The sequence below is a fragment of the Engraulis encrasicolus genome, chromosome 3, assembly GCF_034702125.1.
Source record: "Engraulis encrasicolus isolate BLACKSEA-1 chromosome 3, IST_EnEncr_1.0, whole genome shotgun sequence".
NCBI classification, from domain to species: domain Eukaryota; kingdom Metazoa; phylum Chordata; class Actinopteri; order Clupeiformes; family Engraulidae; genus Engraulis; species Engraulis encrasicolus.
The window spans coordinates 58,071,141-58,090,529 of record NC_085859.1 but is presented as its reverse complement, the minus strand read 5'-3'; the positions used below and the strand labels follow the sequence as shown (position 1 = coordinate 58,090,529).

General features: G+C 41.6%; 2 protein-coding genes across 4 annotated transcripts in view; both read right to left on the bottom strand.

Moving 5' to 3' along the window:
• Positions 1-2,959, bottom strand: part of mfsd3 (major facilitator superfamily domain containing 3) — a 52,299-nt gene extending 49,340 nt beyond the window's left edge. The window contains exons 1-4 of the mRNA XM_063195776.1: positions 2,873-2,959; positions 1,855-2,282; positions 905-1,075; positions 631-720 (exon numbers count right to left, since the gene is read on the bottom strand). Of these exons, the coding sequence (XP_063051846.1) occupies positions 631-720; positions 905-1,075; positions 1,855-2,013 (420 nt within the window). The 5' untranslated portion in view covers positions 2,014-2,282; positions 2,873-2,959. The remainder of the gene's footprint in view (positions 1-630; positions 721-904; positions 1,076-1,854; positions 2,283-2,872) is intronic.
• A 6,380-nt stretch (positions 2,960-9,339) lies between these two features.
• anxa1a (annexin A1a) overlaps positions 9,340-19,389 on the bottom strand; it is a 124,457-nt gene continuing 114,407 nt past the window's right edge. For 2 of the 3 annotated variants that reach the window (XM_063195772.1, XM_063195771.1), the window contains exons 4-13: positions 18,844-18,938; positions 17,550-17,663; positions 15,226-15,316; positions 14,919-14,998; positions 14,679-14,735; positions 14,136-14,229; positions 13,128-13,223; positions 12,707-12,765; positions 11,768-11,890; positions 9,340-9,525 (exon numbers count right to left, since the gene is read on the bottom strand). In XM_063195772.1, coding sequence (XP_063051842.1) covers positions 9,469-9,525; positions 11,768-11,890; positions 12,707-12,765; positions 13,128-13,223; positions 14,136-14,229; positions 14,679-14,735; positions 14,919-14,998; positions 15,226-15,316; positions 17,550-17,663; positions 18,844-18,938 — 866 coding nt within the window. In that variant the 3' untranslated portion in view covers positions 9,340-9,468. Of the gene's footprint in view, positions 9,526-11,767; positions 11,891-12,706; positions 12,766-13,127; positions 13,224-14,135; positions 14,230-14,678; positions 14,736-14,918; positions 14,999-15,225; positions 15,317-17,549; positions 17,664-18,843; positions 18,941-19,389 lie in introns of all 3 variants that reach the window. The other variant, XM_063195773.1, reaches the window with a different exon arrangement.

The window sequence follows — 19,389 nt, the reverse complement described above, 5'->3', positions numbered from 1 at the left end:
TACATTTCTTTCCTCAGGTCATTTGTAGTAGTTTGAACTCATTTTGAACACTTCTAATAATTTTTACTTTTAAGTTTACTGACTTCACACACACACACACATACACACTTCCTTAGCCTACTGTTTTTTAGGAAGGCTAATTAATGTTGTGATTAAGAAAGTGTCTCTATATTTACAGTATGTGACCAATAAACTACTGTATCCTTGATCCTTAATATAATGCAATGTACTGCAATGTTATGCAGAGTAACAATGCTCCTCCTTGCCATTCACCACTGCGATGCTATGTAAAGTAATGTAATGTAACTGTAACTTTCGAACTGAAATGGTAGTGTAAATGGACTGTAGTCCTTGCCACATAGCCTACCATCTGCACAGAATGTAATGAGGTTGTTGCCGTATAGCCTGTGTCTAATGTAATGCATTGTAATGTAATCTTTTTCTTTTAATGTAATGTAATCTTTACCTCGTAGCCCATGTGAACTGTAATGTGATGTTGATTATGTACACATAATGTGATGTCATGTAATGCAATGTAATACTTGCCTTGTAGCCAAAGTATACATGTAATGCAATGTAATACTTGCCTTGTAGCCAAAGTATAAATGCAATGTGTGATTTAATGCTTGCCTTGTATCCCACCACCTGCACGGTGTTGCCCAGCCCCAGCTCCCCCTGTCCCCTCAGCAGTCTCACGGCCGCCCCGTCCGCCGCAATGTCCTGGGGAGCATTCCAAGAATAGTGATAAACCTGGCTATGTTAACCTGCTAAATAATACATTGCCCACAGCTGTCACTTAGTTAAGCCAATAAGGAGTCCAGGCTCTTGTATATGATGATGTACCACTACCTCAAGGTTAAACTTAACCTGGATTATTACTCAGCCTGGTTCTTGGCACACTCACCTGCACTGACGCAAAGATGTTCATGGCCAGCAACCCCCAGCACACGCCCGTGAACTGCATGTCCGGGGAGAGTGTGGCGCAGGCCATGCACGTCAGGGACAGCCCTGTCACAGTGCCCACCAGCCAGCACCGCTTGCTGCCTACCCGGTCCACCAATGGGGCCCAGAGCACCTGGACGAAGAAGAGGGGGAGAAGAGAGCTGATGTAACGGTAATAACATATTACTGTTATTATTTATGATAATAACATTACTGTCGCTGGGTGCCCACGCGACCTACCAGAGAGGCCCAGAGCACCTTGAGGAAGAAGAGAGGAGGCAATGTAGTAATATACTACTACTGTTATAACATTACGCTCACAAAAAATGACAAATGATCATGTCTTAGGCCTCGATCACACCGGACGCGGATTTCTACCTACAATCCGCAATGCGCGTCCAGCTGATTTATCTGTAGTGATCTCATATCCGACGCGGAATCCGCCCATTTTATTTAACAAACAATAGGCCACAGCCGCCTCCTACTATAAAATCCGCATCCGGTGTGATCGCGGCCTAAATCTGTTAGATTAGACTCTCATTATTGCCATAGCGTTGTTGTTATGATGTGGTTGAGTTTTCTCAGCAAAGAGTGAATGGGCTAAGAAAACATTTCAAGTGTGTGGACTGTCAATCAGATTCAAAATGGTAATGGCCAAGCTGTGATCTATTACTTAAGTAAGTACTTGAGGTTCTCGGTAATGTCACAGCAGTCTTGTTATGATGTTCAGTTTCTTAAACTAACAGAAAATCGATGCTGCTGATGGAACTATCCACACTAGAGCTAGTTGTCACTAGTCCCAGTCAAACTTGACGTACAGTGGTGTAAGAGTGGTGATGCTATTACTAACGTTATGTTTAATAGGTACGTAACAGCAAGCAATTACAAGACTGGTTAAGTCAGACAGAGCACCTTGATGACCCAGGGGAAGAAGAGAGCCTTGGTGAGGCTGATGCGGGTGAGGGACTGGCCGGCCCCCCGCAGGTAAACAGGAAGCAGGGAGGACTGGAGGCCGTAGGGGATGCCCTGGATAAAGTAAAGCAGGCCCAGGAACACCAACTTGTCATTCATGATGGAGGTAGTGATGGTGTGGGTGGATGCAGTGGGGTGGAGATAGACGGGAGAGATGCTGGTGTTGTGTGTACGGAAGGATAGGGAGAGAGGGAGGGATAGAGAGAGGGAAAGAGACACAGACGAAGAGAGAACGGAAAGAGAAAGAGAGAAGGGGATGGGGGGACTGAAGTGGATCTGACTTGGCGCTCTTTCAGCTCATCCTGAAATGCAATTCAGCCAGTTGAAGTCTATTGACGGGACGGCACTAAAGTATTCTTCAGTCTAATCTGAAAAAGAAAAACACAAAACAAAGCGTGCTTTTCATTTAGGTTATACACATAGGGTCTATTGGTGAAGTGCTGAAGAAAATAACTGCTTTATGGCTTCTGCTTTCATGCAACAGGGGGTCTGGCACTGAATGTTCAATAAAAGTAGGCCTACCGTTTAATACATTGCCAGCAGACACTTAAGTTATTACTCCCACGGCCAGGAAAGCAGGCTATTCTGTTAGAAATCGATTGCATAATGTCAATATGACGATTGAACAACAGCCGTTGACAGCGTTATAACGTGCACACAGACACTGCCTCATTTGACTAGCCTGGGCTATGCAGTGAGCACACCGCTGACAGATGGGAACATGCAGCCGACGGGTGGTTTTTCCGGTCAAATGAGACTGAGAGAAGGGCAAATATCTCCTATACCGTCCATGCAAGCCATCGTTAGAGCCATATGATATGACAGCATGCATAGGCTGTTCTCAAACCGGAGGTCTACACTTACTAAATCAAGACAGTTATTCGTTCAGCTAACTTGACAACATTCTCGGTTTACATAAATAACATGCTTATAGCTAACAGTAATGATCAATTCATACCATTCTTCACAACAACCCAGCTCGTTGCTTGCGCTCCGTCAAGAAACTGCACTTGATATTTCTCCAACACGGGTACTTCCGCGCTGTCAAATGACGTCACATCAAAACACTCCCACCAATAGGACGTTGTACTTTCAATGTATTGTCCGACTTTATATAGGCCCTATTTAGCCTAATGTAAAAAAAAATGTTCTTCTAGTTTGATTACTGTGTAAACATCTTTCAAACCTATGAATTAAAAAAAAAAAAAAAATCCAGTGAAAACCCTTGAGCCTTAGGCTATTTCTGGCAGGCTGTGCCTATAGGCCCTAGGCCTAGGCAATGGGCCTATGGCCAATTTCATTTCATTTTCTTCTTTCAATTTATTATATATAACTTTGCACATTTTACGATTTAGATAAATAGATAGCCTTTATTGTCCCCAACTTCGTTTTCACACCATCAACTTGTTACAGCCATCATGAAGACATAAAGGATATGGCCTACAAAACAGGCAAGGGCAGAGAACCATGATATATGTAGGCCTACATCACCATACACACTCAAATACTGTCAGACAACACAAGCACATAGGCTATTCACACAATATGCCATACAGCCACACCATAGCCTAAATGAGTATACACTATCAGGGGGGACCATACCAATAATGAGGATGTTCAGTGCTGTGATAGCAGATGCAAAGCTTTTGCAGAAGCGTGCTGGTCGCCATCTGAGTGTTCTATAGGCCCTACCTGTGGTCGGATGGAAGCAGTGTGAGATGTGGATGAAGAGGGTGAGTGTGATCTCTTATTATTGAATGTGCGAGCTGTATTACAGCTTTGAGGTTGAGATCAGTTGTTATAATGTAGGTGGTGGGTGATACTGGAAGCAGTGTGTGATTTTTGTTTTGAGTTTGTGTGCTGGGGGAGAGCATGTTGTAGAAGCAGGGTTAGCAGTACAGTAGAATGGGCCGGATGATGCTGGAGTACAGAATAGAAAGGAGATGAGGGGCGTCAGAGAGGGCAGAGAATTTACGGATCACATAAAGCCTCTGTTGAGACCTTTTGTGGATGTTGGTGACCTGTTCCTTAAAAGGGATTTTATTGTCTATGGTGAGTTGGTTATGGATGGTGGTGGGGGCCAGACCAGGAGGGGTATGAGTGGATTTTGTGCTCCAAAGCAATAGCATCTCTCTGAATACTATTAAAATCCAAGTTAAAGTAAAACATATCGTTACTCAAGTTACTTGCCTTTGTAACTAGTATACAGTAGCCTACAGCCCTTTTCCCCTGTAATGCCTAACATTACTTAGTTACATCATAAAGTAATGCATTACAGTAATTAATTACTTTTGTAACTAGTTACTCCCAACACTGGACATGAACAGGTGACACCACTGAACAGTTCAGCCACTGGACAGGTGAGAGATACATCTTTTTGACTAGCATAGCAGTCAGTCTGCTTCACAGTGAGAAGGATGCTATTTCCCTGTGGTGCCCTAAACTGGCACCACGTGGCAGGAGAGTATGATGACACTGCTATAACTTTTGGTCAAAGTATTTTGATCTCTCTCTCTCTCTCTCTCTCTCTCTCTCTCTCTCTCTCTCTCTCTCTCTCTCTCTCTCTCTCTCTGTCTCTCTCTCTCTCTCTCTATCTCTCTCTCTCTCTCTCTCTCTCCCCTCATCCAAGTGATGGCAATCATATGGGCCAATAGTAGACCAATACTCACTGAGCAGGATCTGATTCGTTGGTGTTCAGTTAAATTGACCAATCACCTTCCGAGTACTCTAGTCCATCCCGCAGAATGAGGAAGTGGCAAACAGGCACATCTACTGTGAGTGCATCTTAATATGCCACCTTGCCTCCTCCACTTGCGCTTGTCTCCTTGTCCCGCCTCCTGGCCCCTCCTCTGTGGAGAAAACGATAAAGTTTCCCAGCTGTCAGCCTAGCCACAACAACTTTTGAGGGACTGTTTTTCATTCACCATCCCAATTGCAAATGAGAAAAATACTCCACAATTGAACATTTGCAAGATATTGAAATATAATGCTGTTGTCAGCGATGTCATCATGATGAGAAGCAAGTGGAGGAGGCAAGGTCGCATATTAAGACGCACTCCTACTGTGACCTGCAAAACTATTCTGGTATGTCGGAACTTGTTCAAAACATAGACTTGAGAATGACATATGTCATACAATTGTTTGCAGATTGCAGATTGCAGATGGTCAGTTAAACTGTCTTTGTTTCTTTTTCTTCTTTTTCTGTGTGTGCAATGAAGGAATGGCTTCCAGGATGGAGGAAGATTTGACCTGCCCTGTGTGCATTGACTTCTTCAAAGATCCCGTCATCCTCTCCTGCAGCCACAATGCATGTACAGCCTGCCTGCAGAGGGCATGGAAAGGCAAGCAAGTCTGGGAATGTTCAGTCTGCATGAAGAGCTCGTCAAAGGATAGTACTCTGCCAAATCTGGCCTTGAAGAACCTGTGTGAGAGCCTCTTGCAGGAGAGGGGGCAGACTGGCCTCTGCCAAAAGCACTGGAGTAACTGGAGTTGTTCTGTAGAGAAGACCAGCAGTTGGTGTGTCTAGTGTGTCGAGACTGAAAGCAGTGCTTAATTTGAGGGGGAGCAAGGGGGAGCTAGCTCCGGAACCTCAGACGAGAGCTCCGGAACCTTGGATGGAACCTTGGGACAGATATCACAGATCCCCCCCCCATCCTCTGCGCTCCGGGACCTCCCGCTTGACAAATTAAGCACTGACTCAAAGCTGCACAAAGATCACACCTTCAGCCCTGCAGATGAGGCAGCCGCTGAGAGAAAGGTGGGCTTGGTGTTTTAGTAATCTCAGTAAGGCCTCAGTGTGGGTGCACATGCATGTTCATGACCATATGCATGTGTTCCAAAGCAGTATCATTTCCTCTCTCTCTCACTCTGGATCCCAACACTGCATTTGATAGTCTCATCCTCTCTGAAGATCTTACCAGTGTGAGAAGTGGTGATGAGAGACAGCAGCTTCCTGATAACCCAGAGCGATTTGACGAGTATGCCTGTGTGCTGGGCTCCGAGGCCTTTACATCAGGGACTCACTGCTGGGATGTGGAGGTTGTGGGGAACACATGCTGGGCAGTGGGTGCGATGACTGAGTCTCTCCAGAGAAAGGGAGATTTCCTCTTCATAAGTGGAAGGTGCATTGTGTATTATCAGAATGGGAGATATGGAGCATATGAGTACCCACATAACACTAGCCTCACAATGAAGCAGAAACTCCAGAGGATCAGAGTGGAACTGGACTGGGACGGAGGAAAGCTGACATTCTCTGACCCTGATAGTAACACACATCTACACACCTTCACACACACTTGCACTGAGAAAGTGTTTCCATACTTCTACACTGGCTGTGAAGTCTGTCCTCTAAGGATTGTACCAGTGAAGGCCTCTGCCATGTAAAAGGGCATGGTAAAGAGAAAATTATAACATGCTAGGCTGAAGTCTTCACATGTCTCTTAAATCAATATCTGCACTGCCAGCTATGTTTTGTAATCCATCTTTGTTTGGCAATTTTGTTTACACTGAAAAGTTTCAATCATAGTCCTTACTGATGATCATGCTTTGATGGAAATGATGTGTGTTGATGCCTGTAGGCCTACATGTAAGCATTTTATTAAGATTTTTGTGGTAGGAATACAGTTCCTTCATGAATGACGATGCATACAGTACAATGAACATCTTGAACATGTCTTTATTTTGGGTGACGGATATTGCTTGTAATTCTTTGGTATGCAGCTTGTGAGTGTGGGACTCTCAATTGGCAATGTTACATTTCATTCATACGTGTATTTGACAATAGATAATCAGCTCCACCCTTCTTAGGGGTAAAATTAATAAATTCACATTTGAATTATCCTTTGTTGTTCATGATTGATTTAAGTCTTTGCAGTGGAACACTGAAGAACCTCCTAAGGTTCTTTGAGGAACATTAGTGTTCTTCTTAGAACTCTTATGTCACCAAAAGGTTCCTCAGAGAAATCAGGCTCCCCCCACAGTTGGAACTGTGAGGAACTTCTCATTTTGTCATGGTGTGTTGTGTATTGGACTATGTGTCCAATAACACCCAAGACTTTAGAAGTTAAAACAACAAGAGGGGGAAAACATCAGCAGACGTCTCCATGCAGTTGCCTCCTGATGCATCACATGCTGCATTAAGACATCTGACTGACTACAGCTGACGCGGACCACTGTTGTTGTGTGACTCTTTATAGTTAGGCCTTCAATTACATGCAAAACCACAAGGTGGCGGCAGAGCCATTCCTCAAATTCAGTTTTTCCCTCAAGCCCAATGTGCCATAACCTGAAGGATAAAGAATGAAGAAGCACACTGGCTTACAAACACATAGGCCAACTGTACATGTGCTATGTACGTACACACACACACACACACACACACACACACACACACACACACACACACACACACACACACTACAATGAATAAACTTGCATATCAAGTTTGTTTTGGCGACAAACTACAGTATCTTTCAAACCATACAGTGTATGTTGACTTCTACCCTCATCCTGTTTAACATCGGTGGAGTTATGAAATAAAGTCAAATGATGAAATAATTCCACTTCTGCAAACCCTCCACTCATGCCAAGCCAGCCGCATCAGTTTCCTATTTTCATTATTTGCTACTTCTGTTTTTCATCTTTTATTACAAGAGGCTGTAACTGCTAATTGTCTCAGAACTAAGTTTAGACAAGAACATTGATGTTGACTTTACACCTTCTTTGTCTTTGGCTAAATACAACATGTTTATTTTCACAGCATACGCAACCACTTTACAGATATGTCTACACCAGTGGTGTAGTCTACGTAGAACGCAGGTATACGGAGTATACCCACTTCAAAATTTCAGTATACCCACTTCTAATTGATTGAGCCACTATTTAGAATAGCACAAATATATACAGCATATCCACTTAAAAAAATGCTCAAATATACAGTATACCCACCATAAAAAAGTAGACTACACCACTGGTCTACACAGACGTTCAATGATCTCGTAGTTACAGTGCTGCATGTCTAGGGAAGAATAGCGATACACAGTAAAAATGCAGTGTTAATTCAACATGTAGAGAGTACTCTAAACCAAATCCAATCTATGTTGAATCGACTATTATGTGTTGAATTAACACTGCAAAATGTACTGTGGTTTAAACAGCTGCACCACTTTTTCTCATGCAGTGACGAGTCAGAGGACATTCCAACTTCTGTAGCACACAGATGAAAAAAGGAGAAACAGTGCTCTTCATCTCCATGGTGAGTTCTCAGTTCAACTCTGGACTTCACTCCCTAAAATGCACATTCCACCCATCCATCACCTAAGCTCTCACTAGATACAGCTCATGCAGCTCGCGCCAATTTCGGGTGGAGATGAAGGGAATTTTATCTCTTAAATAAAATGAAAAGAAAAATGTTCTCAGTATATGTCTTAAAACACAGACCTATGAACTCAAGTCTCTTAATTTATCATTTAAGACATTTTGTCTTGCATTTTTTATTTGTTGTAAATATATAGTATATAAAATGTGATAACACTTTTGGAAGACTTGCAGGGGAGGAAGAGCACTGACCATTTCATTGTGAAGTCTCATGGTTCACACCTTCAAGTGCACATACCCTTAATGTAGTCCTCTGAGTATACAGTATATTCCCCTATTGATGTTAATATTTATGGGTGTCAAGGGTGGAGTGGGGTATATGCTTCAGTCTCTTAATGCCTGAGCATACAGGTCTTTAAACAAGCCTCTGAACCAACACTGCTGAATGAATGTGTGGTCATGGTGAAACATATTACAGCTGTCCATGGAAGCCTTTGCACACAGCACTTGGATGCTGCTGCCAGGCATGTGGGATTATTCTCAGAGACTGGAACTGATGGGTTGGCCTTTGAAGTCCATTTATGTTCTACTACTTCCTGCATCACTGAATCTGTATTTTGTCAGGGACCGGATATGGATATCTGAAAAGACATACTGTTTGTAAATGTCAATGGGTGGCTAACCCTAGATCTAACTGTGCTCACCTGGAAAATGGTCGGTGTGTTACACCATTTACCTTGAAAAGTACATATGTGTTTTTTTTCAGGATTCCAATGAAAGGGAAGTTTTGGAAGAATGTCAGATTGTTTCATTTGATTCGATGATTGATTGTTGCTGTGGTAGTCCTAATGGTGATGCAGTTTTGTAATATGCTGTATGTATACTGCATTACCTTTAAGACTTACTGTCATGAAATTGAGTTGACATTACATAGCCTACAAGAATGTTTATGACAGTCCCCTGTACTTTGTTGCTTAGCTTATAGCTTGGCTACTGACATGCAGTGTCAGTGTTGAAAATATTAACTAATGTGTTAGTAAGTAGCCTTTACTACAAAAAAAACGAGTAATACACACAACAAATCATATTAAAGAGAATCCACACCATCCATGTCAGTGAGGTTCTGTTTTAATATGGCACCATGTAACAGTGAAAATTATTTTGGCATGTGATCTTTGTAGTGCTTTTGCGATAAATGTGGCATCCTCCCCTAATATCCTTTGTTGTTGGTATGACATGTTAGTTGTCACCGCAAATGGCCAAAAGAATCTTCTCATAGTCTCCTTTGGTGTCATCCTGGAATTGGAGAAAAGTGACTTATTTTAGTTTATGAATGAATACATTTCGTCTATATCCTGTATCATATGTTCAAATTAAGGCTGGAATATGCTTGCTGCAGGATATACAAACCCCAACTCCGATGAAGTTGGGACGTTTGGTAAACAGTGAATAAAATCAAAATGCTATCATTTTCAAAACATTCAATCTATTCATTAGATGGAGAATAGTGAAAAGACAACATATTAAGTGTTAAAACCGAGAAAAAATATTGTTTTGGGGGACATATGTACTCATTTCTAATTTGATAAATCCAACACGTCTCAAAAGAGTTGGGACGGGGATCAGTGAAATTTAGTAAACATTCAAATAAGATAAAACAACAAAGAAGAACATTTCAAAATGAATTGTACTGACGGACAATATAGGTGTCCAGGTATAAGATCATCACAGAGAGGCTGAGTCACTCAGAATTAAAGATGCAAAGGGAATAATTACCATAGTTATTACATACATTTTTGAATTCCCTTTGATTTACCACGATTGAGTGTATATAAGACATATTTTTGTTAATAAAATCATTGTATAGGTTCATGACATCATGAAATATATATTGGCTGTAGTCTCACTCTAATTCCTGGAGTGCTAGAGCTATTGAAAATTGACCATATTAAGAATGCTTAATGCATGAAAATGACACAGGGGTTTAACATTCTCCTAAGCACCTGAGCTCACTTGAAATAGACCCAGAAGACATGGGAAACTTACAGAAGTCAGCAGAAGTTGTAGAAGTCCATTCTTTTTGACAATAATAGAGCATTGCACATCCTGTGCTACAGTGAAAATGGACCATCCAACTTGTGTTAGTGCTAGCTTCAAAAGTCAGCCTCCATGATGGCATGCGGATGCAGTAGTGCATTGGTTAAGATGTTCTCACTCATCTGTAGAGTTAAATACAGTGCTGAATGGTATAAATGGGTTTTAAACAGCATGAAAAGCCACTCATGCATTATATTTTGAAGGGAGATCTTCGATTACTGCCACATAGTAAGGTCAAATTGCATTCTCTACTATGTTTTAACAGTTTGGCTCCATCATAAGGACCAGCATGTGATAAAATGGTGAGTTTTTGGTCAAGACCTGTCACACTGTAAGCACTACAGAAAGGAAAACATTGCAAAACATGACAAGGAATACACCCACCATTTAAGCTGGTGAAATCATGTCCAAGATAGGAATTAACACTGTTTTTTATAAACATCGGTTAATGTATTTAACTGTTAAGTGTTGTCTTTTGTTTTGTTTTTAGTCTTCCTCGACATTTGCTGCCATTTATTGTCCCCGTCCCAACTCTTTTGAGACGTGTTGGATTTCTCAAATTAGAAATGAGTACAATAGCTCTAGCACTCCAGGAATTAGAGTGAGACTACAGCCAATATATATTTCATGATGTCATGAACCTATACAATGATTTTATTAACAAAAATATGTCTTATATACACTCAATCGTGGTAAATCAAAGGGAATTCAAAAATGTATGTAATAACTATGGTAATTATTCCCTTTGCATCTTTAATTCTGAGTGACTCAGCCTCTCTGTGATGATCTTATACCTGGACACCTATATTGTCCGTCAGTACAATTCATTTTGAAATGTTCTTCTTTGTTGTTTTATCTTATTTGAATGTTTACTAAATTTCACTGATCCCCGTCCCAACTCTTTTGAGACGTGTTGGATTTATCAAATTAGAAATGAGTACATATGTCCCCCAAAACAATATTTTTTCTCGGTTTTAACACTTAATATGTTGTCTTTTCACTATTCTCCATCTAATGAATAGATTGAGTGTTTTGAAAATGATAGCATTTTGATTTTATTCACTGTTTACCAAACGTCCCAACTTCATCGGAGTTGGGGTTAGTACATGTAGGCCTATGTGTACATTGTGTGTACAGATGCGCTGCCATGCAAATTTTGAGTCCATTTTGCGCGAGGTCAGTGAAGTAGAAATCATGCTAGAGTCAAACACTAACAGATTTTTTTTGACAAACTTGTTGGCCATCTGCCCATAGATGACATTTCCAGTATCATGCGCTGCACTGTGACAATTCTACAGGAAGTACATTCAATTCGTGCACAGTTGTCTGCATACACATGCAGCAAGCCTACTCCTGCCTTTAAACATACACATGCAGTGTGTTTATATGAACATTATGGCCATTTTTAAGCCATGTTTATGTTCCTCTGGGAATGGCTTACCAGAATCTCCTGGTAGAGGGACTTGCCATATTTCTTCATGTACTCCTCCTTGATCTGCACCATGTCGATCTCGGAGCGGCTCACCATGATGCGCGTCAGGATCTTGGCCCGGTAGCCTTTGCCCTTTAAGCAGACAAACATGATATTAGGTGCACTGGCAATTGCACTACAAAGCACTGAAACAAAGTCAAAAGAGTTTCATTGTACTGTAGGCAGCTCCATTTTGCCGTCACCTAAACTCTTGTGCCTAACTCAGAACTTGGTCCAGAACTCAGCCGCCTGCATAATTACTGAAACCCCTTCCTGTCACCATATTACCCCTGCACTGCAACATCTCCACTGGCTCCCTATCAAATATAGAATTCATTTTAAAATACTTCTCCACACCTTCAAGGCTATCCACAATCTTGCCCCCCCTTATCTATCTAATCTTATTCACATTGCTGTTCCCTCCGTTCCTCTTCCTCTATTCTCCTCTCTGTCCCCTCTGCCTGTCTTAATACCATGGGGAATAGAGCTTTTAGCTGCTCTGCTCCTCAGCTGTGGAATGCCCTTCCCCCTGACATCCGCAATATTGACTCTCTGCCCCTGTTCAAATCCAGGCTAAAAACCCATCTGTTTCAGATTGCCTATTCTTTATGATTCTTAAACTCTGTTTTATTTTATTTCATATTAAAATTTTTATAATTCATTTATTTATTTTGTTTAAAATTCTGTAAATGTGTCTTGTTTTATTTTTGTTTCTCTCTGTACAGTGTCCTTGAGTGCTTTGAAAGGCGCTTTTAAATCAAATGCATTATTATTATTATTATTAACATGAGTTGGATAAATACAAATCTGAACAGACATGTCAACAGACGGCGGTTACTGTACTATTAAAAGAGACCCATGCATTAACAATTCAGATTGTGCTGTTATTAACAATACAGCCAATTTTACCTTCATGGAGTCGTTGAGTTTTTCAGCAAAATAGGCAGGTTTGCTTCCAGCACATTGGACTGAGAGAAAAGAACAGTAAAACGTTATAACAGGAACATCTGTAATAAACAAAACCAGTAGACATGCCAAACCACAGAGTTAAAAGTTAACATATACAGTATATGGGAAGTAACAATGCCTTTATGGCATGAGACATGCAGTAATGTTGTGCCGATTTTGGGCATTTACCTCCTAAGACAAGGACTTTGTTATGAATTTGCTGTTACCAGAATACAATGACCAAGTCATTATGTACTATTAAAGACTGTGTAATGTACTAGTGTAATACTAGGTAGTAGCCTACCTAAAGTTATGTGACCAATGGAACAATGCACATTATGAGGCCACAGCTCATGGCATGCTGTCATGGCGGTTTCCTTACCTACAGCAGTCAGACAGTTCTCAATATCCCCCTTCAGCTCGAGGTCAATGGCCTTGGCCACATCGACTTTGCTGTATTTGGAGTACATCTGAAACACTGTAAAACCCAGCATGATTATGAGACAACACAATGGTATGTACACTGCATATTATTGTATTGTACGGTATTTCATTCATGCTAGTGAAGGTTGACGAACAACAGCATTCATCACAGGCAAAAATATTTGCATGACCAAATCCTTAAGAGATACTCCAAGGACATTAAGGAGTATTAAAAAGTAGATTACAGTTAGTGATGCACCGATACCGATACCAGTATCGGTGGATCGGTGGATTGGCACTAAAATGGTGGTATTGGTATCGGTGAGTACCAACAAATAGGGCACCGATACCATTTACAGATGCTTGTATGACACTATAATAGCCTTGAAATTAGTTATTTCATAAAGGTATTTAAAAAGTATAAAAAGTTTAGCTGGATTCACTTTGAATTAGTCTTTTTCCGGTTCCACAAAGGTAGGTAGCAGCCTGACAAAGCCATGCAATGATTTTACATCCAAGTAGTATGCACTACGGCCCTTCATATACAGGGTATATACATTTCAAATAGGGTGGTATCGGGATCGGTATGGTATCCTATCAGCCGATACTGCACAGCCAGGTATTGGGTATCGGTATCGGGGCCAAAAAATGGTATCGGTGCAACACTAATTACAGTAGCCACTTTCTGCAGATGGGCCAGATATTTACTCTTTCAACTACATTGTAACAACATTGTTTGACATTACAGACAGCCTTAAATTAAGGCTTTGGTAATAACAATTCTGGTGAGAGTAAGGTTATAACATAGGCTCTGCACAAAGAGGTTAAAAGTTCATGTTCTATTTTCCGGTGGGCTACTTTTAGGAATAATCATACTTTTTCAGAGCTGTGAGGCACTCCTTAGTCATAATGCCAAGTGAGTAGGTACTGTATGATATTTAATATGATCATATTTGAGGACTCATACTTTGGCGGAGTTGTGGGGCGCTCCTGCTGGTGAGGATGTCGATGAAGACAGTGCAGTCTGTTCCTTTCCTCTGCTCCCCGGCCTCATACATGGCCTACATGGGAAACACAGTCAGCAAATGAGAGAGAGAGAGAGAGAGAGAGAGAGAGAGAGAGAGAGAGAGAGAGAGAGAGAGAGAGAGAGAGAGAGAGAGAGAGAGAGAGAGAGTGAGTGAGTGAGTGAGTGAGTGAGTGAGTGAGTGAGTGAGTGAGTGAGCGAGTGTGTGAGTGTGTGAGTGTGTGAGTGTGTGAGTGAGTGTGTGTGTGTGTGTGTGTGTGTGTGTGTGTGTGTGTGTGTGTGTGTGTGTGTGTGTGTGTGTGTGTTGATTGTAAGCCAATATAGCGGATGCATCTGCATTTGGTTTGTGGTGGTAGCTGGAAGGGTGAAATAAGGCCACATGCAGTACATGTGCTTCCATGATACAAATTAGAAAGGTCTCTACTGTTGCTAAGGGTTTATGACTTTTTCTGTGCTCTGAAATGCAGGAGAATAAAAACATCATACCCTGGCATCGTTGTCTGCCTGATCCTCATTCACAACTGTGTCTTCGGCTCTGTTGGCCTAAAAGCAAGACAATATAGTACATCATTATACAACTACAGACCTATGTACGTATATAACTATAAATTCACACACAGAAAGAAACAACAACACATACACCTACTGAACATGAGTACAGAAATGTATGACGAGACAACCAAAGGCAATGGTGCATGTGTCCTGTGCCCTACAGTAAATGCTTACCTTACAGAGGGCAAGAAGGGCCTTCCTGAAATCACCACCTGTGTCCGACTTGATGTCATCTTCCAGCTCCTTTTTGAATTCTATTGTAGCAAAACAAAATGTGAAAAAATATGACAGAAAAAAAAACCCTTGATCAAAACACAAGTCTGATTGATAATAACAGAATTTTGCATATAAAAGATGCCCATCTTCATCGCAAGACTATTCAGAAACTGGCAAGGAATAATGTTGTTTGAGTACAGCTTTAGTAAAAAAAAAATTTAAACATTTTTGGATAACACTCCCTTCCCAAACACAGTACACACACCTTGTTGGTAGGCCACCTTGATGTCTCTGATCTCAGCATTGGTCCTGGAGGCCAGAATCTCAACCAGTGTGTCTTCATCTGTCCCTAGTCCCTGCAGAGAGATAGAAAACATTATTTCAATAAGTCAATTAAATGTAGTAAAAAGTTACATAGAATGAATCAAATTTAAATTTTTCCTTCATCTCTCTCTAGTTCCATATTTGGAGTCAGTAAACACATTCGGTCCATTTGAACTCTGTAATGTTTGTTTGGCTGCATCAACCCTCTAAAACAGCAGCAGAGCACCAACAGACAGAGACATTGTTCCAGGGCGTGGCTGTGAAACAAGCCAAAATAAGCACACACACCAGGCGTTCCTGACACTTTCCCATAACTCATAGCTGATGGGATTACACTGATGAGACTGACCACACAGCAATACAAGTACATCTTAACAAGCAGGCAACACCAACATCAACACAAATACACATTTCAAAATGGCATTCAGGAAAAGAAACACTAAGATAGCAGTTTTGTATAACTTTAAATAATGTTTCCAAATTTGTTTTAGTGGTTAATCTACTTGACCACTCACTTGGAAAAGAGACAACAGCCTCAATGTGACTAAAATGAAGGAGAAATATAAAAAAAACTGGGTGGAAAGCTACTTCTGAATTGATTTGCATTCAATTCTAACCAGGGCTTTGAACCGTTATTTTTTTCCAAACGTTCCGTTCCGAACAGAAACAGAATTATAACGTTTCCGGTTTTCAGTTCCACCAATAAATTGACGTCCCCGAACCGGTTAGAACCAAAAAATATTGTTCCCGGAACGGTTAATTTCGTTCCTGTCAGCTGATTACTCCCAATAGGCCTAACTGACGTTAACCAAGAAAGACGGAAGTGCAAATGAGTCAGCCTACATTCAAAACTGCTTATTCAAGCGGATGAAAAGAATATCCTCCAGAATTTTATCATTCAGGGACGACCTAAGCGGAGAAGCAGAGAATAAACCTCAATTATGAAAATGTGCGCTCTACGCTGACTTGGGTCACGGGGAGCACTATGATGGACATTGTGAGTTTGTGCATATTTGAAGCGGCCATGGATGCCCAATAACGCCGAAACATTGTCAGTGCGCTTTACACACGCTTCCCTGCAATGTCTTACAATAATGTAATGCAAACTCTGTCCTTTTGTATGACAGTGGTTTCTCTTAATTAAGATGTGGAGTGAAGACTTTGTAATCTACAGCTCTCTCTCCATTCAGTCAGAGAATGTCTGATGTCACACAAGACGTGAACCTCAGCCGTCATGGTAACGTGCGCAGGAAAATAATTACCTCTTTTTTTAATTTAAGGAACGGTATTAACCGGTATTAACCGCTTACCATTATTTTTAAATAAGTGTTCCCGTTCCAGAACATAAAAAATAATAACGTTTCCGGTTTCGTTTCTGTTCCCTGTAAAATACAAAAAGTTCCTGGATTTCGTTTTCGTTCCTTGAACCGGTTCGAAGCCCTGATTCTAACCATACTAAGTTAGTTTGGAGATACATTGAGTGAAGTTGAAGTTGAAGCTGAAAGACCACTTCCCAACTAGCTGACAGACATTATGAAGTACTCCTTCTATTCATACAAACTGTGTTAGATAAATTAGAAGACAGAACTCTACTCCCAGAAGACTACAGAGTGGTTAACATTCTCTGTAGTCAAACAGCCCAACTGTACCATTGGCAACGACGCCGCCTTTCATAATGTCATCACACTTTGTGTCTTTGGCCTCACATTCAAATTCCAATCCTTCCACAGAGCATAGGCCTAACATAACAAACGGCAAGACATGTATTTACCCTAAACTTACACCACATTACCCTCAACAGAACTAAAGAAGCATTATGAATGAAAAGTAAGATGTCATCAAGCTCCCAGAAGAAACTCTTTTGAGTAACATGAACTGTATAGTAGAGGACATACATCAAACAGATATGGAGGCAAATGTGTAACAAAGTTAGTGTAGCGCTGAAACAGGGCAGCTTGTAAGAGAGCAAAATCTTGATTACAATCAACACCTTGAACACAATCAACTTGATTACATTACATCAAACAACACAACAATAATAGGATGAATAATCTCATTGTTGTTCATTGGTTGCTGAATTTCACCATGTACTCGTCACTGGCACTTGCAGTTAGTTTGTGATAAGCGGTAGGATTCACCAGGCACTCAAAAGTAAACTCGTCCTCCTCATTCTCGGTCCAAGTTTTCAAGACAGTTGTCACATGACTGGTGCCCTAAACCCTGTGACCTCTAAGTGACCTCTGTGACCCCTGTGTGACCTCTGACCTTCATGGCGAGTTTGAGCTGCTGGGCGTCGTACTGGGCCGGAGTCCTGAGCAGAGCCAGCACCACGTCCTCCAACTCTCCCTTCAGGGCCGCCTTCAAAGCCGTCTCTAGGGGCTGCAGAAAGACACCGTGAGCGCGAGTGTGTGTGTGTGTGTGTGTGTGTGTGTGTGTGTGTGTGTGTGTGTGTGTGTGTGTGTGTGTGTGTGTGTGTGTGTGTGTGTGTGTGTGTGTGTGTGTGTGTGTGTGTGTGTGAGAGAGATCAACACATCCACCAGCTATCTTTAAGGCATAGAGAGGGGAACAGACACAATGTGTGTGTGCATGTGTGTGTGCGTTCATAGAATTGAATGCATACAGTACCTGTAGGGCACAGACAAAGACTAATGGATGGCAAAGAACTGCTGATGTACATTTCACCTAAGGCTCATGGTAACATTTACTGTACTGTGTGTTCACCATTGTACGGGTTCCTTGATTAATGAAATAAATATCAACATACAAAGACTCTTCACTCCAGTTGTGTGATCACAAGGAGGGGGCATGAACGGTCATATGAGCATGGGCGTGCATTTGTGTGTGATATGTGAGTGTGTGTGTGTGTGTGTGTGTGTGTCTGTGTGTGTGTGTGTGTGCCTGTGTGTGCCTGTGTGTGTATGTGTGTGTATGTGTGTGTGCGTATGTGTGTGTGTGTGCGTGCGCGCACACTGAACAAAAATGAAGTAAACAAGTAACAGAGAATCACAGGACCACTCTGTGGCAAGAGCAAGGAGTGTGTGCATGTCTGTGATCTTCTATTTATGTCTGCTTACTGTATAAACAACATGTGGCTAGTTGTTCAGAAATATGTTTGTGCAAATGTGCAAGTGTTATGTGTATGCTCAGGAGCACAAGTGTGTGAGTGTGAGTGTGTGTGTGTGTGTGTGTGTGTGTGTGCGTGCGTACACTCATGAGTGTCTGTCTGTGTGTGTGTGTGTGTGTGTATACTCATGAGTGTCTGTGTGTGTGTGTGTGTTACGCAGGGGCGGATCTTGTCACTTTGCAGCCCTATAAACATGGGGCCCTCAAAAGTCATCATATAGACACACAATTCTTGGTGCTATTTTAGTGTTTTGTCTCATACAGTATGTAGGCCTATCTTTAATTACTTTTCATGAGTGACAAATTAAGATCAAGCCTACTTTTTTGTGTGTTTTTTGTGGTGTGACAGCTGGGGTCCTATATGGAGGACAAATTTGATCGGGGCCCTAGGCAATTGCTTTGGTTTGCCTAATGGAAAGTCGGCCTCTGAGGTTACCTTGCCGGCTGCCTTCATGTATGCATCCTTGATCCTCTGGCGCTGGGCATTGCTCCTCTTCACCAGCACCTCGATAATGGTGGTCTCATCCACACCTGACAAGACAGTGGACACACACATAACTTGTGTAGCTCGGGGTGAGTGTGTGTGTGTGTGTGTGTGTGTGTGTGTGTGTGTGTGTGTGTGTATATATGTGTGTGATTGTGTCTGTGATTTCCATCAGTATTTGGGTCTGTATAACTTTTAATGTGCTGTGATCCAAATAAAAGTACTAAACTGTGTGTGTGTGTGTGTGTGTGTGTGTGTGTGTGTGTGTGTGTGTGTGTGTGTGTGTGTGTGTGTGTGTGTGTGTGTGTGTGTGTGTGTGTGTGTGTGTGTGATTTCCATCAGTATTTGGGTCTGTATAACTTTTAATGTGCTGCGATCCAAATAAAAGTACTAACCTGTGTGTGTGTGTGTGTGTGTGTGTGTGTGTGTGTGTGTGTGTGTGTGTGTGTGTGTGTGTGTGTGTGTGTGTGTGTGTGTGTGTGTGTGTGTGTGTGTGTG